The 23466-nt window shown below is 52.7% G+C and overlaps 1 protein-coding gene across 2 annotated transcripts in view; it reads left to right on the forward strand.

The window, feature by feature from the left end:
• The window catches only part of CAMK2A (calcium/calmodulin dependent protein kinase II alpha), a 67059-nt gene that overhangs the window by 4352 nt on the left and 39241 nt on the right, over positions 1-23466 (forward strand). For both annotated transcript variants that reach the window (XM_007448053.1, XM_007448054.1), the window contains exons 2-3: positions 12425-12519; positions 20690-20749. In XM_007448053.1, coding sequence (XP_007448115.1) covers positions 12425-12519; positions 20690-20749 — 155 coding nt within the window. The remainder of the gene's footprint in view (positions 1-12424; positions 12520-20689; positions 20750-23466) is intronic.

Here is a 23466-nt window from a genome sequence, read left to right on the forward strand (position 1 = left end):
GGGGCCTGAAACTGACTCAAGGGCGGTGTTGGGGCTAGGGGAGGGGCTGCAGGCACCAGCAAGGTTGCCCAAAGGAGCGGGGAGAGCTAGCTCCAGAGCCCCCCCCCAACCACAACCCCTCTTACCTCCATGGCTTTGTATCATGAATGGGGCTTAGGCTGGGATGATCAGTGGGGGACACTGGGGACCAGAGGCAGCTCCCTGCGCTGGGCGGGGGTCGGTGGGGGGGAGCCCAGGGTCCTGGGTGCTTAGGTTCTCTCTTGGGACACAAGCTCTAACATCTGCAAAATGTGTTTAGCAATCCCGCCCTTCCCTGGCAGAGCTCTTAGGAGGATCAATGGTGTAATATTGGAGAGGGAGAAAATACATGGGCATCGATGTACTCCCCCCACCAAAGACCGGTATTGTGCTTTTATTTTGCTTCTAATAACCTCTCACCTTCACAGCACTTTGGGGCCGGTGTGGCACTTCTCCACCCATTAGCTCTGAGGGAGGCAGAGAACTTACTCGCCCATCGTACAGATGAGGAGACTGAGGCTTGAGAAGGTGGAATGTCCAGCTCAGCAGACTGGTAGCAGCTCTCAGGCTTGGGTTTGGGTCTCCAGCACCCTGCGTGTGGGGGGAGGGTTGATGAGAGGGGCCGCTTCTGGTGCCCTGTCTGGGGAACACTTCCAGGGAAGAGGGGTGTGGCCTTGTGGGTGAGGGAACTCTGAACTGTCACTTATATATGTCCAATCATGATTCTCCTTCTAATTTGAGGCACCACCCTGGGTGGATTCCTTGTCCTTGGTGTACCTCAGCTTTACCATCTGTGAAATGGGGATCAGAACACTTCTGCAGATGCTGAAATGTGCCGTTAGAGCTGCTACCCTCTTGAGCCTCCATCTGTGGAAGGCACCCTTGGGGAATTTCAGGCTTCCAGAACACCAGAGCTGGGAGGACCATAGACACTGTCTCTCACAAGCATCAACAGCGGAGCCAACACCCAGGGAGAGGTGGTTTGCCCAAGGCCACAGGGAGAGGCAGAAGCAGGGTCTGGTAGGGGACCAGATGGTGTGCAGGGGCCAGAGGCCAAGGATGGGAAGTTGGGGGGCAGGTGGGAAGGGGACAGCCTTTCCTCCCTCCTCCTCTGAGCCAGCAGAGCGGAAGGCATGCACATGTTCTGGTGCATATGCCGCAGGCCTCCGCCTCCACACAGCCTGAGACACACTGACACTGCCGAGCTTCCCTCCCGCCTGCCCGCCTCCCTGCCCAAGCGCGCTGTGACTGCTGCCAGCACCCCTGCAGTCTTGGGCCCCGGTCCTCTCAGTGGGGTGATGGCAGAGCCTTGGAATGCAGAGCCTGCATCCTGTTGCTAGTGCATGAACACACACACACACACAGACACACACACACGGGTGCATGTGGACGTGCAAGTACACAAACACACTGGCTCCAACAGGGCATCGAGCAAGAGTCTTACCTCCCAGTGCAGGGAGAGCAAGATGATGCTGGCTAGGCTTCTGGGCTATCTCTCTCTCTCTCTCTCTCTCTCTCTCTCTCTCTCTCTCTCTGCGCTTGCCTCTCATCCTTCCCTGTGTCTCTCTGGTCTCTGTTTCTTTCTCTCCCCTTCCCTCTTTTTTGTGCTGGTCCCTTGGCCACAGTCCACCCCTCCTGCACGCATGTTGCCCGTGTCACGGTCTCTTCCGAGCCTCTCTCTGGCACAGTAGGAAACCTCCCTCCCCAGGCCAGCGTGGTGCAGCCCCCCGAGCATGTCACAGCCTGCTGAGACCCAGCCCAGGCACTAGATCTAGGTCCTCGTGGGGCTTAGCTGCCCACCAAGGCATCAGGTGGGCCTGTAAGGCCGGTGGGACTTTCTGTGCTGGAAAACGCTGACGGCCTTGATGTCTTGGAATCACATAAAAGGAGGAACACTTCTGTGACTCTTGCATCCACTCAACAAGTATTTCCTGACAACAGACTCTGTTCCCAGCCCCAGGCTGAGCCCAGCAGATACCACATGCCAGACTTATGTCATCTCTGCCCCTTTGGGGCTTATGGTTTAGTGAGAATCTGACATTAATTAAATCACTTCAGATATTATTATTTAAATGCAACTGGTTAAGGGCTCTGAGCACAAACATGGGTCTTATGAGCTGCAAAGAAACCTCAACTAGTTGGAATGAAGGAGGTATCAGGGAAGGCTCCCCTGAGGAGGTGACACTGGGGAGCTGGAAGCTGAATAAGAGTCAGTCAGAGGGAAGAGGGTGGAATAGTGTTCCTCAGAGTGGGAACAGCACAGGCAAAGGCTTTGAGGTGTGTATTTTGATGGAGCATGTCAGCCCCAGGGAGGTTGGTGGCCCTACTCTTCTTAGGCCTGGTCAACTTGCCTCCAACTTTGGATGCCTGGGTACTAAAAGGAAGATTAAAAACCTATAGAATGTCTAGAAGAGGGGGCCTAGGCAGGGTGGCCAAGGTCTGGAAGCCAAATCAAGTGAGAGAGGGCTGAGAAGCTGGGGGAATTTAGCAGGAAGAAAATACCCCTCGGGGGTGTGTCCTCACCCCTCATCTCTGCAGGGACATCATGTGGCCCCAGAGATGAGACAATGCTGCTCTGTATGACCCTGGAGGGCAGAGCAGGACCAAATGTGTGGAGTAACAAGGAGGTGGGTTTCAGCTCAACATAAGGAAGAACTTTCCAATGGTCAGAACTGCCCTTCTACCGCCCAGATGGACATGGCCTTGGGAGATAGTGAGCACCCTGCTAACAGAGATATGCATGCACTTCCACAGCCCTCTTCTCACCCCGTGCCTCCAGTTCCCTCCTGCCCTGCATCCCTGTCCTCGCCTGGTGAGATGCTGTGCTGCAAGCACGAAGTGGGCAACGGTTTAGGGGCCAGAATAGCCTCAGTTCTGCACAGAATATACCAAAATGAAGAGTGCTCCCTTGTCTTAGGGATGGAGAAATAAGGCCCAGAGAGGGCCAGGGCCTTGCCTGAGGTCACACCAGCCAGTGACACATGAGGTTTGGGCGCTCCAGCCTCCTTCCAGTCCAGTGCTTGGCTTTTTACCCCTTGGAGCCTCTCTCTCTGAAGCTCTGAAAGTCTTTGCTGTGTATGTGTCGATGGAGCCAGGCCAGGAGGCCCTTGGAGCCTGGGGAGAAAGCAGACCCTCAGCCTTTTTCCTTCTTTGCCTGCTCTGATCCTGTCACCAAGCTCTGTGGATATATATATATATATATATATATATATATATATATATATATAAATTTTTTTTGAATTTTATATACCGCAGGTTCTTATTAGTTATCTATTTTATACATATTAGTGTATACATGTCAATCCCAATCTCCCAATTCATCACACCACCACCTGTGGATATTTTTTTTATTTTCCTTTTTGTAACCCATTCAAGAAACCCCAGGCATAGCCCAAACAAGGAATATGTTGGGACTTTTGTTGGTTCAATGTTCCCTGCAGCAAAGAGACTCTTCTGGTTCCCAGGCCTTCTGTGTCCCCCACAAGACTTCTGCTGGGTTGGCGCTCGGCAGGCCTGGGGGGGGGGGGGGGGGAGGATAGCTCAAAGACACTTTGTCCCTGCAGGATCTTTTGGAGTCTGGAAGTGGGTGGCTGCAGCGGCTTGGGAAGGGATGTGTGGTTTCAGAAAAAGGTCCTAGGATTTTCTGGCTCTCAAATGCTAGTTTGCGGAGTTTGGGGCAGAGCTGCCATGCTGAGCTGGGGAGAAGAGAGAGAAAACGAAGTGGAAGGGGTCCTGAGCTGCCAGCCCCTACCATCTCAGCTTTATTTGCCGTCTGGTGACCTGCATAGCTGTGTTCTGTTTGTTTGTTATTAAGAAATGATACTATTGGGCTTCCCTGGTGGCGCAGTGGTTGAGAGTCCGCCTGCTGATGCAGGAGACGCAGGTTCGTGCCCCGGTCCAGGAAGATCCCACATGCCACGGAGCGGCTGGGCCCGTGAGCCATGGCCGCTGGTCCTGCGTGTCTGGAGCCTGTGCTCTGCAACAGGAGAGGCCACAGCAGTGAGAGGCCTGCGAACCCAAAAAAAAGGAAAAAAGAAAAAAGAAATGATACTATTGCTTCAAACGAAAAAAATAAAGAGAGGGCTTAAAAATGATCAACAGTTGATTTCACAGATGGGTAAACTGAGGTCCCCCCAAAAGGGAAGGGAATTGCTTAAAGTATGAAGAGGTGGGTGTTTTGGAAACCAAGATGTTCATTTCATTTCTGAGCAAATCTGATCCCAGATTTTTAACTGTTTGAGGAATCTAGGAGCCCTCAGAGAATCTCATATGAGCCACAGTCACCCCTGAAAACACACACTCACTCCAACTCACAGAATGTTGTATATTATTTCCCACAGATCCCCCCACCCTAACGCCCATCTGTGGACCCCAAGTTAGGGCCCACTGATCCAAGAGTAGGGGGTATTGGAAAGAGCAAAAGACGATGAGTCAGGAGATCTGGGTTCAAGGTCTTGGCCTCAGTTTTTTTATCTGTAGAATGGGGAGAGAATGGACCTCAATGGCAAGATTCTATTGCAGCTTCCGATGTAGCCACATGTGGCCCACACTCTGACCCCTGCGGTGGAGCTGCTCTGGTGGCCAACCCCAGCTCTGTCCCTTCCCCCAGCCATTCAAACCCCATCTGCTCTGGGTTCCATGCCCCCAGGGCTTGCTCTTTGCCAAGTGATCAGATCAGCTAACCTGGGCTGTAAGTTACTGACCACCAAGAGGTATTGGAAGCTAATTCTCTCACAGATAACAGGTCTGTATACATTTGAGCAGGAATTTTCCTTTTTTTTTTTTTTTTTGGCCACGTGATGCACCATGTGGCATTTGGGATCTTAGTTCCACAACTAGGGATTGAACCTGTGCCCCCTGCATTAGGAGCACAGAATCTTACTACTGGACCACCAGAGAAGTCCCGAGCAGGAACTTTCTGAAATCACCCCAGCTTGTCTCAGAGAGGTAGAATGCTTAGGTATATTAACCCAGAGCGGGGAGATTTGGGGGGAAGAGACTGGACTTTGATTAAGAGGTGCCTATCACATAGCATCTAGGCAAGATGGTGAGTAGCTAGAAATTTGGGACTAGCATTCTGAAGAGAGGAGGGGCAGTATAGAAGCAGATTTCAACCTTGGGTGATAGTCAGTGGCTTTCATCATTTTGGGGGGGACAGGTGTCAGAGAATCCTCTGTCAAGCTAATGAAAAATATGCATCCTGTGTCCAGAACAATGCACACACATAGAATAATTTTGTTAAAATTTTAGGTGTGTTCATGAACGCCCAGAGCCTCCCCAGAGATCACAGCTGATGGTCCTGGGTAGAAGGGATGGAGGGGGAAGAGGTAAGAATGGGTGGAGAGCGAACAGGGAGCAGCGATGCTGTGGGGAGGAGGGATGAAGAGGTGAAAGCACTGTCAACAAGTTGGGGGGGGGGGGGTCCGGGGAGAGTGTGGCAACCCAGAAAGAAGAGGGAAGCTAGGTCTCAAAGCTGGGTGGTCAGTGGGACAATCAAGGCAGATCAGTCAGACCTAGTGGGGGATGCCGGGGCTGGCAGGGGGCTGGGGGGACGGGCCTGGCCCAACATTTCTTCCAGGGAGCCCGGAGGTGGGAACCAGATTGTGGTGGGTTCATGGAGTGTGGGAGGTGGGAAGAGGAGGCGGTGGGTGTCGGACACTTGTTCTGGAAGTTTGGCAGCAACAAAGGGAGGAAGGAAGTGGCCCAGGTTGCTGGGTCGAGAGAAACGCTCTTGCTTTTTTTTCAATTTTTTAAGTTTGGGAGAAGGAAGGTTGTTTATTGTTGCAGAATGTGGGAGACCTGGGTGTGTTTGAGGAAGCAGCCAATGAAGGGAAGACCCTAGAGATTGTCAGGACTCCTGCTCATCAGACCCCCAAGGAGGGCAGAGTGGAGAGAGGGTTCGCTGACTGAAGCCCCGTAAGCAGTGTCCGCATCTGCTGACACGCACAGGCAAATGCCGTGGGCTCTGGGAGGCTCCGGCATAAAGGAGGGGAGGGTTCCTTTAGGGGAAGTTGGCAGTAACCAGTCTTGGGTATCAGGAACCTCTTCTTATCACTATGTAGCAGACACTTCTCACAGCTGGCCCAGGAGGAAATGGGGCTGGGGCTCCTCATCTCCATTTTTCAGATGGAAGGATAAGCAAGCTGGCAGCCAAGGACCCAGGCCTTCTGAGTCCCCATCTAATGTTCCTGGTGCCGCCTCTGCAGCCATGTCAGCATTTTGGGGTGTTTTAGGCCAGAGAGGGTGATGAGCCTGCTGTGGGTGGCAGCCAGCAACTCCCAGGACACTCTGCTTACCAGGCAGCTGAGAAGCAATCTCCCAGTGTGAATCTTGCTTCTCATGGCCCATTAGCACGTCCGCACATTCTCAGCCACACTGGACCCACTATCACGGCAACCTCCTCACCCGTCAGTCGGAGAACCAGGTGCGGCCTCCCTGCCTGCTCACACCCAGGGGCAGGCTGCTGGGCCCTGGGGAGCACCCCACCCGCTCACCATGGCCTCCCCACACCTCCTGTCCTGGCTTGCTCCTTCCCCGAGCTTGGCAGACAAGGTCCACTTTGCCTCTGATGATGCTGGCTGTTCTCATCACTTCGGAGATCATGATGCCTATAAAAGGTGTTGTTTCTTGAGCATTTACTGTACTCCAGGGACTGGGCTAAACCCACTGCATACCTTACTCTCTCACTGGACCCTTGAAACAGCTGCTCAGGGTGGGTACTATTCTTACTTACATTTTACAGGGGAGGGAATAGTCTTATCAAGGTTAAATAACTTGCTGGTAAGAGGCTGAACCACGATTTGAACTCTGGTTTGCCTGGTTCAGGAGTGCCCATTCTTATCCACATAAAACCTCACTATCCAATATGGTGTTCACTAGCCACTTATAATGATTTAAATGAAATAAAATGAAAAATTCAGTCCTTCAGTCCCACTAGCCACACTTCAAGTGTTCTATAGCCATATGAGGTTAGTGCCTGTCACAATGGACAACACAGAATATTTCCATCATCACAGAAAGTTCTGTTGGACAGCTCGCTACAGAATATTGAAGGTGGAAAGGCCTGTGTACTTTTTAGCCCCACGCCCACCCCACCCCCCAAGTTGCAGACGAAGAAATTGGTGCCCACGCTGGGCCGGACCCCTGCCCAAGACCTCCCAGCAGGGCTGAGAGCTGAGGTCTTGTCCCTCCAGTGTCTATCTTACACACACGCCCCTCCCTGCCCACATTCTGTGACCCTCTCCTAACATGGGTACTTACCCAGGGTGACGCACGTGTGCTTTGTCACACCCAGAGCCTCTTGGCACCACATACACAAGGGCACTGATGGGCTGCTGACACGCACCTGTGGGCAGACACACCCCGCCCCCCGAACCCTTTGCACCCAGGAACGCTGTCACAGGCACTCCCAGTACCTCCCATGGACATCCCCCACTCACGTAGGGCCCTCGCTTGCAGGCCTCATCCCTTCCTCTTGGGACCCCTGGTCACTCCCTCCCACCCTGCCCTCCCCACCTTGGCCTCCTCCCCTTTTCCACCCTGTCCTGTTTCCAGGCTCCTACCCACCCACCCACTGGCCACCTGCTCAGTACAGGGCCGTGGGAGGAGTGGGCTGGCTCTTCCTTTTGCCAAGGCTGCTGGGCTGTGGCCACTGGCTCATGCGGGACGAGAATGCAGAAACATGCCTTTTTTAAACAAAAGATAAAAAGAGAGGAAGTTAGGGCTGCGAGCTTGCTGCCCACACTCTCATTTTGCTGCAGATTCTCCTCTGCCCCTCCTCTCCCTGATCCCCAGCACCGGGGCAGGCAGGGAGGAGCCTTTCCACTTGTGGATGGAGACCTGAGGCTGCGTAGGTAGAAAGAGGGGCTCCTTGGCCCAGACCCTTTCCTCGCCCCATTCAGGGATTTGTGTACCTGGCACTGTGCCCAGTGTTTTGCATGTGTTACCTCCCTTAATCTCCCCAACAAACCCAGGAGGGACATATTATTATAGCCCCCATTTTAAAGGAGGAAACAGAGAGTTGAAGGGCCAAGTTCAATATCACACAGTCGGGGGTCAGTCACGATCGGATCACAGGGCTTTGTGAGCCCAGAGCCGCTGCTTTTTGGGGTCACTCTCTTGCCTTTGGTGGAGTCAGAAGAACAAGGGCAGGTGACCTGGATTCTCTTCACAGCCTCGAGAGGATTATGCCTGCTCCCGTGAGGCTTCAGTTTCCTGATCTGTGAAATAGGGGATCATAATTCCAACTTCACAGGGTTGCTGTGAGGGCCAAGGAGCTTAGTGGTGAATGTGCATTTGAAGGGAGGACATCTTCTGGGTATGTGAGAGGCTGGTGTTCTCTGGATCAGTAGCCCTGAACTGGATTTGATCAACTCCTCCCTCTGAGAATCTGCTAAAAGCTATGCATTCTTGCCCCAGAAAAAAATGCATATGCCTACGTTCCGAGACACAGGGTTCCTGCAGCTGCTCCGCCCTTGGCCTGGACCCCTAGTTCGAGCCTGGGATTTACACAAATCTTGGTGCTGTGTTTTGAGGAGGAAGTTCAGCAAGCGTGCCTTCTCTTGTTTTATAGACATGGCTCTTAGGCCCTCAGCTCCCGGGGCACAGCCCAGGGTCATAGAGCCTCTTGAGCCTCTCTGCACAGAGCCCCCTGTGATGGCCCATCAATGCTGATTTCTAGGGGGACCAGGCATCTAGCAGGACTTCCCCAGAAGGCGGGCAGGGCAGTGCCAAGCTGGCTGGGAAACAATCGCTTGGGCAACCTGTTAACTGGAAATACTGATTTCTGGGCCCGCATCTGAAGGTTCTGATTTGGTAGGTCTGGGAGGGGCCTTGGAATATGTTTTTTTGTTTTTTGTTTTTTTGAAATTTATTTTTGGCTGCATTGGGTCTTCGTTGCTCTGCGCGGCCTTTCTCTAGTTGCGGCGAGCGGGGGCTACTCTTCGTTGTGGTGCGCGGGCTTCTCATTGCGGTGGCTTCTCTTGTTTCAGAGCACGGGCTCTAGGCGTGTGGGCTTCAGTAGTTGTGGCATGCGGGCTCAGTAGCTGTGGCTCGCGGCTCTAGAGCGCAGGCTCGGTAGTTGTGGCACACGGGCTTAGTTGCTCCGGGGCATGTGGGATCTTTCCGGACCAGGGCTCGGACCCGTGTCCCCTGCATTGGCAGGTGGATTCTTAACCACTGCGCCATCTCTTTTTAAAAGATTCCCGGACTTCCATGGTGTCACAGTGGTTAAGAATCCGCCTGCCAATGCAGGGGACACGGGTCCGAGCCCTGGTCCGGAAAGATCCCACATGCCCCGGAGCAACTAAGCCCGTGTGCCACAACTACCGAGCCTGCGCTCTAGAGCCGCGAGCCACAGCTCCTGAGCCCACGCGCAGCAACTGCTGAAGCCCGTGCGCCTAGAGCCCGTGCTCTGCAGCAAGAGAAGCCACCGCAATGAGAAGCCCGCACGCCACAATGAAGAGTAGCCCCCGCTCGCCGCAACTAGAGAAAGCCTGCACGCAGCCACGAAGCCCCAGTGCAGCCAAAAAGAAAAAAGATTCCCAAGGCATTCTGAAACAGCCAGCTTGATAACCATCGATCTAATGTCTTTATCTAGAATGGAGTTTTGTTTCTCTAGTGGAGAAATTATATTTCTCCCTCCCTGCCTCACATCCTCCCTTTCTCCCTCCCTGCCTCACATCCTCCCTTTCTCCCTCACTGCCTCACATCCTCCCTTTCTCCCTCACTCTATCCATCCATCCCTCCATCCAAGTTAATTAAACTCCAGCTCTGGCCCAAGCATGAGCTAGATGCTGGTGAGTGAGACAAGCCCTCCTTCTCTGCTCCTCCTCTCCCTGGAGTTCGCAAAACCTTTCCCAGAAGTGGCCCCTTGAAACATTCTCTCTCCTGAGGCTTCTGAGAATCATGGCCTCCCACTGGGCAGAAACCTCCCTGTTTGGGTAGGGTGGGCACCTTTGAGAGACCAGTGTGCGCACCTTCCTCAGATGCCTGTTCCTATTCCTAACACCCCAGACTGAAATCTTCTCCCCGTCTCATTTCAGAACCTCTCACCTAAATCTGCCTCCTGTTCCTATAGTAACATTTATGGAGGCCCTGTTGGTAGGTAGCATTGGGTACCTGGGCATGGGTGTGGAGGACATTCCAGTCCTGGCCCTCAGGAACCCTCCGTCTGGTGGACAGACAAGCTGAACGAGCAAGCACAGTCCTAGGCTAGATGGGGAGGTGTGGGGTGCTCTGGGAGCACAAACAACGGGACATGTCGCCAGGAGGCTTCTCAGGGAGGGACACCCGGTCTGCTGCTCTCTCCAGGTGGAGGACAGGCAGGGCTGTCTGTTGCTGTGCCCATGAATTCTGGCCTTCCTCAGCTTTCCTACGAGGTCATATTTCCTGGTCTCTAGCCCTCCTCCCAGATCTTTCTTCCTCATCCTTCGCCACAGTTTCCCACCCGTTCCCTTCATGCTGCCCGGACACAAAGAAGCCAGTGACACAACGCCCAGGGGTGTGTGTAGAGCAAGCATCTCCGCCAGCCTGCGGGCTTCCTCGGTGCTTGCCAGCGTCCGCCCCTGCTCCCATCAGCCTCATTTTTGTGGCTTGGACCTGCCTGTGTGCTTAGGAGAGGGGTTCAAAGTTTGGAGGATATGGTGGGGTGAGGCCATTTCAGGAACCTGGGCATTCAGGCCAGCAAGCGGCAGGCTCCCTGGGTGGAAGAGAAGCCAAAAACCTGGGGGAGCAAATATCTGAGTTCTAGACATGGCATGGCCTGTAGCTAGCTGTGTGACCTTGAGCAATCAATCTACCCTGAGCTACACTGAAGCTCAAAATCTTGGGCTCCGCCTCAGACTTAAGGAATCAGAATCTGCCTTTTAAACAAGATGCCTGGGTAATTCATATGCACATTAAAACTGGGGAAGGCTGCCCAGGAGACTTGCTTCTTGACATTAGCCTGTGGTTAAGGTGGTAATGGTGGTGACCACAGGTAGTGTCTGACCCCTTAGGGGGCCTCCTCTGTGATGTGAAGGGGTTAGACCAGATGACCTTTGTGGTAGAGGGTATAACACGGCACCTAGATGACAGATCTAGCCCTCAAACTAGTTTTGTGTGGCAAAATACTATGTTTAAATATTTTGGAATAAGGTACCAGTATTTAAAAATTGGGAAATGTCACGAAAATATCCAGACTTCCAGTTTTTCTCAAAAAATCAAACAATCTGGGAAATGGGCTACATTCCACATGGCAACAATGTCTTCTATGAGCAGTGAAACCCACAGCCCTTGCTCCAAGTTCTCCCAGCCACGAATACTTTGAAGATAAAAACCCAGGAGTCTCTTAAAACATGAAAAACTGCTCAGCTTCGCTCTTGATATGAAAATTCCAAATCAAATCTACACTGAGTCACCACGTTCCACATCTCACTAGCAAAGATATGAAAGTTTGATAACACGTTGTGTTGACAAGGGTGGAGGAAAATGGTCCCCTCACATACTAGTACGAAAGTAAGTTGGTACACCTCTAAGATGGATCATCTCTCATTATCTATCAGAATTACCAAACAACACCTACCCGTTGACCAAATAATACCAGTTCTAGAAGTTTAGTCGAAGACACTTGTACACATGGGAAATGTAATTGTAATGCACGCATACAAGGTTAGTCATTGCAGCACTGTTTGTAATAGCTATAGATCGGAAGTAACCTAATTGCCCATCGACAGGGGACTGGCTAGGTAAGTTATAGGACAGCCACATGATTAAATGAGGAACTCTTTTTTTAAAAAAACGTTTGTTTATTTTTAAATTTTTGTTGGAGTAGAGTTGATTTACAATAGGAACTCTTTATGTTATAATACAGAAGGAGGATCTCTAAAAAATTTCTGAAAAAGAGGAGAATGCAGAACAGCATGCAAGGTCCAGTAGCCAGTATTGGGGAGGGTATCTGTGGAAAGATGCTCTGGTAACACTGGCCATCTCTTGGGAGGGGACTTTGAAGACTAGGGCATAGGAATGGGGAGGACTCTTTTAACTACACTTTTGTACCTTTTGAACTTTGAACTATGTCAATGTGTTACCTACTCGAAGAATAAAAAACTGAAAATTTCCAGGGACCTAGATTCTGTGATTCTAACACTGCATGATTCTAATGTTTTGGAATTTGGTGAACCTAACTTATTAGGACTCTACAAGTCTCATGTCTCATGAGGCCAAGCTCCTAATGATTTACTAGCAGTGGTTCCCCTGGGTCTCCGGGCCTGCTCCGTCCCTGAATCGGGCCCCAGCAGCCCCTACGAGCTCAAGCAGCACTGAGCGAGGGCTCCCTCCCAGCACGGTGCAGCTGCACGAACTGTGGTGTCTCTTGGGAACGCAGCCTTTGGGCCCTCCCTCACCCTCTTTGCCTTCTCTGTCCTAGGGGAGCCTTCTCAGTGGTGCGCAGGTGTGTGAAGGTGCTGGCTGGCCAGGAATATGCTGCTAAGATCATCAACACTAAGAAGCTCTCGGCCAGAGGTAGGCGGTGGATCCGTGCCTGGCCTGCCCTCCGGGGCTCTCTTCCCTTCAGCCCTCCCTCTACCCCTTGGGTCAGAACCAGGATCTGGGTCTGTCCGCCTGGACGATGCTGCTGTCAGAGGTGGGGGCTCTTCTTCCTGTGGGTATGATGAGAATAGACACCTCCATATTCCTTCCTTAGAGGGTCTGGGCTGGAGGCCACAGCCTCTCCCACAAGCCAGGCTCTCTGCCCCTCATCCACCCATGCAGGTTAAAGACTAAGGTGCCAGGTAGGCCTTCCTTTCCCTGCTTTTCTGCCGCTTGCCTCCATTCTCACCGCCAGACCTCTGTACCTACCTTTCTCTCTGCCTGGATGCTCTTACCTGGCTCCTTACAAGGATAGCTCTTTCTCAACCTTCAGGTCTCAGTTCAATGTCACATCCTTTGAGAGACTTCCCTGACCCCCAAACCTGAGGGGGACTGCCCCATTTTATATCGCTCATTACTGTTGCCTCTCTTTGTGGCTTTCTACCAACCTGGAGCTATCCCATTTACTGTCTTGGTGCCTTGTTTAATATCCATGTTCCCTCATGACCATAAGCACTAAGAAGGTGGGAGTGGGTCTCATTCCCCATATACGCCCAGCACCTAGGACGGCGCCCGACGCGTCTGGGAGCTCAACCAGTGTCCCGTGAACTCCAAGTGCACTCTGCTTCAACCAAACCAGTCCACCCTCTGGTCCCTATATACTCCCTTGGACAGTGGCTTCCAAGCCTGGAATCCCCTGGAGAGCTTCAAACACTCCTGATGCCTGGATCCCGCAGGTTGCGATTTAATTAGTCTGGGTTGTGACTTGGGTTTTGGAAATGATCCCCAGGTAATTCTAATTAGGAAGTGGTCCTAAATCAATAACAGCATCACCAGGAGATTGTTAAGAATGCAAATTCATGATTCCAGATGTAAGGAATCAGAACCGCATTTTAACAAGACACTGGTGATTTGTATGGACGTTAAAACTTGGAACGCCTGCACAGAAGATTTGCTTCTTGCCCTTAGCATGTGGTTAGGGCGGTAATGGTGGTGACCATAGTCAGCGCGTTGGGGAGGATTATCTTCAAAGATCTCCGCTCTAGGGCTTCCCTGTATTCTCAGTGGTTGAGAGTCCGCCTGCCGCTGCAGGGGATACGGGTTTGTGCCCCGGTCTGGGAAGATCCCACGTGCCGCGGAGCGGCTGCGCCCGTGAGCCATGGCCGCTGAGCCTGCGTGTCCGGAGCCTGTGCTCTGCAACGGGAGAGGCCACGGCAGTGAGAGGCCCACGTATTGCAAAAAAAAAAAAAAAAATTCCCTTGACAAATTTATAGCATTTCAGAATATGAATTTATGCATTAAAAATAGCAATTTATAATACATAATGGACACTAGTTTATGGTGATACCGTTTTGTACAACAATAAATGTAATTAAAATACATAAGTAATAGTCAAATTAGCCAAAATTTTAGAAAAGAAAATATGTGTATTCATACATAAGTTGAGTAGTAAGCTATACATCATTTTCTCTAAAGTTGAGTTCAATCTTTCTCTATACTTGTGTGGTAAAAACATCCCATGTTACCATGCAGTGGGAAGATGTGGAAAAATTTTCGGTCAAACTGAGGATCCCAGAGCATCCTCCTTTGCATACTATACTGCATGTTTCATGTTACCCCTCAAATACATTATCTCATTACAGCCTTACAATGGGGGATCAGGGCAGACAAACTCACAACTCCACTTGACAGAGGGGAAACTGAGGCTCACCGCTCTGAATGGTGGGTCTGTGCTGCCTTGGGGACCCCCAGTGGGTGGGGGACGTTCTGTTGGGTGAGGTCCATGGCTTGTGCAGCGTGGAAGACATCGTGTGAGGGGTTGGTGAAGTGTCCAGGTGTTTGCCTGGCATAGTGGCATCTGTGTCTGGGCCAGGGCCCAGCAGGTGTGGATTTCACAGAGGCTGGCACAGGATGCACATTGTCCCCTGCAGGCCTCCCGGCATGTTCCGTGTTGGACCGTGTGCTGCTGCCTTTCATCTCTCTGGCTCAGTGTTGCTGTGAGCCCAGTGCTTTCTCCTAGTTACCGAACCCCCCCCACCATGGGCAGACCAGTGTCCTGCAAGGAGGAGAGGCTGGGCTGGGGGTGGGGGTGGTGCTCTGAAGACCGGGGCCCGCCGTGCCACACAGTCCACATGAACGCTGGCGTGGAAGGGCGAGACCTGTGGAAGGTCAAGGGCCAGAGCCGGGGGCAGGGAGCCAGGGTTGGCAGGAAGGCCAGTAGGAGCGCTGCCTCACCCAGTTGCTGGGACTTACCTTGCCGTCGCTGTGTGACTAGTGGCTGTCTGGTGCCCTCTCTGTGATTTACATCACTGTTGATCAAGGGAGATGTCCCAATCCCTGAGATACAGAGGGGGCGGGGCTAGAGCCATGGCTTGGGGTGATTGGTTGGGTTGCCCCCAAAATGAGGGAGGGTCAGAAACCAAGGTCTTGGGACTTCCCTGGTGGTCCAGTGGTTAAGGCAGTCCTGCCTTCCAGTGCAGGGGGTGCAGGTTCAATCCCTGGTAGGGGAGCTAAGATCCCACATGCCTTGTGGACAAAACACCAAAATATAAAACAGAAGCAATATTGTAACAAATTCAATACAGACTTTTAAAATGGTCCACATCAAAAACATCTTAAAAAAAAAAAAAAAAGAAACGAAGGTCCTCCCTGGATTCTGGGGAATCTTGGGCCAGTTCACCACATTCTCAGAGCCACATCCACACGAGCACACGACAGAAAGAGACAGATGCATATGGGGGGAATGGAGGGAGCATTGCCTATTTTCTGGAAGGTGACTAAGCATTCCAGGGACAGTGTAGACTCTGGGCTGTGCAGTAACTGCCCCCTCTCTGGATTTGAAGGGCCTTTGACCTCCTGGGAGGAAGGCTCTCAGGCCTAGGTGAATGTGAAGGGTGGGAGTGGGGAGCTTCTGAGAGAACCTTCCCAAAGAAGTCTGCCAACTGCCAACGCTTTTCTCCCCAGCAGGAGATGAGGGGCAGAGCTTCTTTTAGCAGGTTTCTTTGTTTGCCACTCACAGTGCCTGGGGTGGGGAGGGGTTTGATGCTGAATATTTGGCAACACATTCCAAGCTTCTCCTGCTGGCACTCCCCCACCCACCACCCACCCCCGTGACTTTGGCAGTTCCCAGAGGGGGTGCATGCCCCCGTGGGGTGTCCGTTCACTCCCGAGGGAGCTGTGTCTTCCCCTTCTCCACGGGGTCAGCCTCTTCTATCAAGCGTTTCCCAAACCCCGGAGAGATTTTTTTGTGTCTATTTTTAAACTACTCTTTTATATAAAATGCTCATAGTATAAACAATTCGAGGAAGCCATAAAGACATGAAATGAAGGTAAAAATATTTTCCTGTCCCAGTCCCTGCCAAATCCCCCTGGGGGCCTTTTGAAAAATACAGCTGCCCCAGTTCCACCCCTGAGGGTGTGGGATTCAGGAGGTGAGGCCCAAGCTCTTGCATTTAAAAAGTCCTGTCAGCAGTGACAACAGCCAGTACACGCTCAGCGCCAGCTCCCTGCCAGGGGCTCTGGAAGCTTCCTAGCTATAGCCTCGCCAGCCAGGCAGGCACACACAGAATTCATCAACATTTTAGGGCACGCTGGGCAAGCGGATGTGGCTGGTGCCGCCAGAGGTGACTGGCCCTCATACAGCGACCTCCATTAGCCCCACCTGAGCACTGAGGGGGTCACTTCCTCGGCTCCCCGGCCATCAGTCCCAGGACACTGGGTGGGAAGCACGGGGTGAGATCATTCAGGCTGCCCCTGAGCTTCAGGTCCATGCAAGGGAGCCTTCGAAGAGGCAGTAAGACACATCTTTCCGGTCTCTCTCATCTCCTTCCCCACCCCTGCCTGGCAGTCTTGGCCCTCGGGATTATTTCTCCAACCTCCTGGGATCTGGAGGCTTGTTGAAGTCCTGTGGGGGGAGGGGACATTTTCTGTTCCGAGACTCAGAGGTCTATTTTCTGCCCTGGTTCCTGTGCCTCTAGCCAGAATCCCGCTGCCCACCTGCCTGCTAGAGCCCACCCCCTCTGCAGGCAGAGCCCTCAAGCTGCCTGACTGCCCTTCCCGGGGCTCTGCTTTGCCCCGCTCTGCCCTGCCGGTACTGTCTGGCCCCAGGAACGTCTCCCCAGAGTTTCCACCCACCTGCTGCCTGCCGAGCCCTGGGCGGGGCTGACCCCCTTAACCCCAATATCTTGCCCCCAGGCCTGCCCCAAGGGACAGAGGGAGAAGATTCACAAAGCATTTATCATAATATGGGCATTGGGAGCAAGTCTTCCTGGTACCCAGGCAGGAGGCTGCAGACTAGCTTCTCTCAGACCCCTCACCATCATGGGCCTCTACTGAGCTGGATGGATTAATTTATCAATTATGAGAATGGGAGGCAATATAGTACAGTAATTATGAACATGGGTTGAAATCCCAGCTCTGCCACTTCTTGGCTATGGGAACTTGGACAAGCTGCTGTGTGGCTCTAGGCCCTGGGAACAAGGCAGAGACCAGCAGACAAGGTCTTGCTCTCATTGCACCTGTTTTCTACAGGAGGGAGACTGAAAAGAACATTAAACACACAAGTAAGCTGGGTAATTTCAGGTAGCAATGAGTGTTACAAAGAAAATAAGACAGGGTAATGGGGAAGTGATGGGGCTGGAGGGACATTCAGAAAAGGCAGCCGGGGAAGCTCTCTGAGGAGGTGACATTGTGCTGGGACCTGCCTGAAAAGGAGGCAGCCATGAGAAGACCCAGGAGAAGAGTGTTCCAGGCAGAGGGCGCATCAGGTGCAAAGGCCCTGAGGTGGGAAGGGGCTTGCAGTGCCTGAGGCTGCAAAGGAGGCCAGTGTGGCTGGAGCTTCAAGGCCAAGATGAGGTCGGACCCAGCACCCAGCAGTCTTCCTGGATGTGGTGAGGAGTTTGCATTGTATTGTAAGTACATTAGGAAGCTGTTGGCAAGTTTGAAGTCAGTATCTAATTTATATTTTAATAAGAGGTCCGTGGCTGCCCAGGACTATTGGCTGGGGGTTGGGGGGAGTGTTCAGGGTAGTTTCTCAGAGCTCTGAGTTGTAATAAGGCTTGATCACCTTGATGACCACCTTGATTTTGATAAAGAGACTGCTCCTTTAGCACTGGGCCTCAGTTTCCCCATCTGCCTAATGGAGCAAGGCCTCAGAGGTCAAGAGGAACCCAGTCCCTACGTTTCTTGAGGTTCCCTACGTATTAGAAAATGAAAACATTTCAGGGTTACAAAAATTATTGTATAAAGTACATGTTTACATTCAACAAATTAATGATTTTAGCACTGAAATTTGCAATGCAGTATAATTGTACTATGCACAAGATGATTACAAGATTTATAAAAACAATTAGTTCCTAGCTTTTCCAGCAGTGAGGTCTGGTAACCAGGCACATTTTCTCTTTTTTTAAAAATAAATTTATTTATTTATTTATTTTTGGCTGCATTGGGTCTCCGTTGCTGCGCGCGGGCTTTCTCTAGTTGCGGCGAGCGGGGACTACTCTTCGTTGCGGTGCGCAGGGTTCTCACTGCAGTGGCTTCTCTTGCTGCAGAGCATGGGCTCTAGGCTTGTGGGCTTCAGTAGTTGTGGCTCGCGGGCTCCAGAGCACAGGCTCAGTAGTTCTGGCACATGGACTTAGCTGCTTCACAGCATGTGGGATCTTCCCAGGCCATGGCTCGAACCCGTGTCCCCTGCTTTGGCAGGTGGATTCTTAACCACTGAGCCACCAGGGAAGTCCCCAGGCACACATTTGAAGCTGTGTGACCAACGTTTTCTTTTTTCAATCCTGTCAGTGTAGCTCTGCTCCCGGGTGACCTCGCGTGGAGAAAAACATCAGAATTCTGGATTTAGATCCTTTATCCCTTGAATGTGTAGCCTGGGTCAGGAGGCCCCCAGCCCCCTCTGATAGGCCCTACTTTGAGCTGCCTTGTTTCTGGTTCTGCTGGGGATGGGTGGGTGGGGGACAGGGTTTGGAGCTGGGGAGGGTCCAGCCTTCCTCAGCTCAGGGACGGCCCTTGGCCAGCCTTGGATGGGGATCCCCCTCCTTTGCCTGGGAATCAGCTTTCCTCCCCCCGCCCTGGAGGATATGGAAGGATGCAGAGAGGGAAGAGGAACCGGGGGATACCCCTAAGCCTGGACCAGCCTCCCCTCCCCTAGCCTGCAGCCGCCTTTAGCTGGGGAGTGGAGCTTCCACTCTATGGAAGGAGGATGGGTCTTAATTGCTTTGCTGATGGAAAAGCCACATTTCAGTAATGATCTTGGTTTCTGCAGCCCTTGGAGGATGGCTAGTGATTCCTCTAATGGAGGGGGAAGGGGAGAGGGGAGCTGGCTGCCTGGAGACAGGGCTGGGACTTTCTCCATCCTCATCATCCTCCCTGGTGCCCACCTGCTTTGGAGGGGCCGTTCAGAGACAGGGGTTCTAGTCCTGGCTCCGCTTCTGACTGTCTGTGTGAGTTCCCTCCTGTGGGCCTCAATTTTCCCATTCGGGAATAGGGGGCAGGTGGAGGAGGTGGTGATGAGTCAGGGTGTGGAAAATGGGACAGCACGGGGTTGTTTTTTGTTGTTGTTTTGTTTTGTTTTTTGCCGTGACACACAGCTTGTGGTATCTCAGTTCCCTGACCAGGGACTGAACCTGGGCCATGGCAGTGAAGGCCCGGAATCCTAACCACCAGGCAACCAGGGAACTCCCTGACTTAAGGTTTTAAAGCTTACGCCTGGAGCCTGACTGCCTGCGTACAAAGCGTGGCGCCACTCTCACCACAGTGTGACTTTGGGCCAGATACTTAATCTCTCTGAACTTCTGCTCCCTCCTCTGTAAAGCCAGCACAGTGCTAGAACCACCCTCAGAGGATTGTCATGAGGGCTTGAGATGCATATAAAGTGCTCTGCATAATGCCTGGCCCATAGTAAATAGTCTACATTTGCGACTGGCTCCTTTTAGATACTGTTTTGTTTTTTAAAATTAAGGCATTAAATACCAAATTGGAGAAAAGCACCAAAAAGGAAATTGCAAAATGCTTAAAATGGGGACAGTGATGCCCATAGCCCAGGGCTGTTGGGAGGACTGAGTGGGGTCACGGGTGTGATTGCTCTCAGCAGCCTCAGTATCAGATACCACAGGTGCAGACCCCAAGCAAGGCCTCTCTCCCAGGTGGGCAAGGAAATCCAGGGGATTTGGACAAAAGTCCTGAGAAGCAGGTGGGAGATCTCTGAGTAAGCCCTGAGGCTGCCATGGCCAAGTTGTACCTGCAGATTCTTTGGGGCTCTCTGTGTCCCTGGTCCCAACTCCTCTCAGGGGAGGTGGCTTCTGTGAATTAATACGGCCCTTCTCCTGCAGAGAATTCCCACTCCCTTAGAAAGTTTCGTTCATTCAGTCGTTTGTTCTTTCATTCAGTTATTTCTTGAGCACCTACTATGGGCCAGGCATTTGGGTAGATGCCACAGGTACAACAGAGACCAAGTCCTCATCCTCAAGGACAGCGATCGCCCTGAGACAGAATGGGACGTGCTGTCCAGGGGCCCCGAGAGCACAGAGGAGGAGCCCCTACCAGCTGGTAGTCAGGGCAGGCTGCCAGGAAAGGGCGACATCGAAGGATGGGTAGGAGTGAATGACAGCCGCTGAAGAACAGGTGGGAGGCTGAGAGGGAGCTTTCCAAGCTGAGAGAACCGCGTGTGCAAAGGCTCCAGAGTGGGAGGGCTGAGCAGCGCGTGCCTGGAGAGGTGAAGTTCAGCAGTTCAGTCCGTCTGGGGTGTAGTGTGAGGGGCAGGGCTGGAGGAGGGGCAGCTGGAGACTGTTGTGGGAGTGGGGATGTTCCAGGCTGCCTGGAGCTTGGCTCTGATACAGGAAGGAGATGCCCCTCGTTTGAGAGCCCTGAAAGCCAAGGGAGGGAAAGGGACTTCTGCGTCACTGCAAACCCAGCCTCTCTCTCTTTCGCTGCAACCCACTGCCTTCCTGGAGGACCCAGAGGCTCTGCCCAAAAGGCGAGCTTGCCCAGGGCACAGGTGCTGCCCTGGGAGGTGGAGGTCATTAGAGGCTGTGAGGAGGGAGAGATGGGGTGGGTGGAGGTTCCTCCCTCACCTGGACTCACCTGGGCCTCTGTGTTTCAGACCACCAGAAGCTGGAGCGTGAAGCCCGCATCTGCCGCCTGCTGAAGCACCCCAACATTGGTGAGCATGGGGGATGGGTGAGGGGTACAGGTGGGTCCTGGCCCAGCTCCCCTGCCTTCCCTGATGGGTGTTTGTTGAGGGGAGGGGGTAGCTGCTCTCTTCTCGGGGATCCAGGCGACAGAGGTGGGAAAGGGGGTGTCTTGGTTTCTGCACCCCTCGGCGAGCAGCTTGGCTGGGGGGGAAGGTGAAGAAGGGGCCCTTCCTCCCAGCCCACGCTGCCGGCAGCCTCCTTCAGAAAAGCTGTTTCAGGAAAACTCCCCAAGCTCTGAGAGAGACGAAAATAGGCCAAGCTTGGCCTTGACCGGTGCAGCCCACTCCCCAAACCTACCCCCACGCTGAGTCAGCCTGGCTCCGTGGCCCTGCCCACCTGCATAGACCTGCAGCGCCGGCCTCTCCGAGGCCAGCCCCAAGGCGGCCCCTGCCCAGGGTGGACTGAACGCAGGCTGCGTGGAGCGGCTGAGCCCAGGGCGGGCAGGATGGCACTGAAAGAGCACATCGCTACCTGACCTCCCCTCCCCCACCCCTGCACAACTGGGGGGCTGCGTCCCAGCCTGGCAGGGTTCTGAGTCATGGAGAGGAGGGAGTGCAGAGTCTAGATATAGTTTTGTCAGGGAACGGCTGTGTGACTTTGGGTAGGAGCACTACCCTCTCTGAGCCACTTCTCCCATCTTCACACGGAGGGGACTGTCTGGACCAGCTGGGCATATTGTTAAAAGGTAGATTCTGGTTGAGTGGGTCTGGATGGGGCCTGAGGTTTTGCGTTCCTAACATACTGCAAGGTGATGCCACGGCTGCTGGCTCACCAACCACACTTGAGGAACAAGGTCTAGGTGCTCTGTAAGGAACATTCCAGCTCTGACAGCTACCAAGCTTTCTCCCTCAGGAGGGAGGCATCTCTCTATGTCCAGGGCCCCAAGGGTTAACTTCCCTGCTGAAGAGAAGCATCTCCATCTGCTATTTATACCCAGAAGGCACCTCCCCTTCCCAGTGCCTGGGAAAAGGAGCAGAGCTGTACACACAGCAGCTAGAGGTTCCAGGGCTAGAATCGGAGAAGGGGTGGCAAGGTGGCTGGCGGGGAGCAACCCTGGTTGGATCCTGGCCCCTGACCTGTTTATGACCGTGGGCAGCTCCTACCCTCTCTGGGCCTCCAGCTCCCCAACTGTACAATGGAGGGGGTCATGAGTGGTCTCTGACTATAAAATCCCATGGTGCTTAGAAAGGCCATCAGTCCTGGAGGAAGGAGGTGGGGAGTGTGTGTGTGTGTGTGTGTGCGCGCGCGTGCACGCACGCGTGCGCCACTACACAATTGCAGCTGTCTCAGGTCAACGCTGCCTCCTCCTTCGCCCGCTCATTCCCAGCTCTAAAGGGGAGGAGTAAGTTATGGGCTCTGGGGATGACAGACTGCAGCTCAAATCCTGGGTTTGCTGCTTAATTGCTGTGTGATCCATGACATGTTGTTTAACTGCTCTGAAGCTCAATTTTCTCATCTGGAAAATGGAAATGATACATAGCTTGTAGGATTATGATGATCACATAAAGCATAGTACAATAACAACCCCCCGTACGTGCTTTATTATCATTAAGCTGCTCCACTTTTTCTCAGTCTATACCCTCCCACAGAGCACCCTTACCTGAAGTCTTGCCTCTTGCCTAAATCCTCATGATTCTCATTCCTTTGAGCCATGAAGATTTTGAGTCGTCAGTTTGGGGCATTATATATAACATAGTGGTTAAGAGAATGGAGTTTGTAGTCAGACACACCTGGATTCAAATCCCAGCTCTGCCTTTTTAAAGATGTATTTATTTAATTTATTTATTTTTGGCTGCGTTGGGTCTTCGTTGCTGTGCGCGGGCTTTCTCTAGTTGTGGTAAGCGGGGGCTGCTCTTTGTTGTGGTGCGTGGGCTTCTTATTGCAGTGGCTTCTCTTGTTGCAGTGCACGGGCTCTGGGCGCGCGGGCTTCAGTAGTTGCAGCACGTGGGCTCAGTAGTTGTGGCTCACGGGCTCTAGAGTGCAGGCTCAGTTGTTGTGGCGCACGGACTTAGCTGCTCCACAGCATGTGGGATCTTCCCGGACCAGGGCTCGAACCCGTGTCCCCTGCATTGGCAGGCGGATTCTTAACCACTGAACCACCAGGGAAATCCCCCAGCTCTGCCTTTTATATGGTGTTTGAATTTGGGCAGGCTATGAAGCTCTCAGACTCAGTACCCTTCTCTGTGAAATGAGGATAATCATGCTACTCACTTTCTAGAACTGTTGTGAGAGTTAAGTGAGATATTGTAAGTAAAGCACTTAGCACATGCCTGGCAGGTGGTAAAATCTCAGAAATGGCAGCTGTCATCTTCATCGTCGTCACTGAGTCATTTACTCCATTTATTTACCTGATGTCAAGGGCATCCAAGGCCCCACCATGTGTAAAGGCCTCTGCTAGTCTCTGAGGATGTGTGGAAGAAATGAGGATGGGGGCGATTTCTCTGGCGGTACAGTGGTTAGGACTCCTTGCTTCCACTGCAGGGGTTCTGGGTTCAATCCCTGGTCAGGGAACTAAGATCCCGCAAGCTGTGTGGTGCAGCCAAAGGAAAAAAAAAAAAAATAGAAATGGTGGTGGGGAGGGGGTGGCGGTGGCTGATGGACAGGGACGTGGAGAGCAGAGCTGAGATCCAGAACAGGAAGACACTCAGAGGAACTTGAAGCTATTGTTAGGGCTGGAAGTGTCCTT

The sequence above is a fragment of the Lipotes vexillifer genome, unplaced genomic scaffold (assembly GCF_000442215.2).
Source record: "Lipotes vexillifer unplaced genomic scaffold, Lipotes_vexillifer_v1.1 scaffold121, whole genome shotgun sequence".
NCBI classification, from domain to species: Eukaryota; Metazoa; Chordata; class Mammalia; order Artiodactyla; family Lipotidae; genus Lipotes; species Lipotes vexillifer.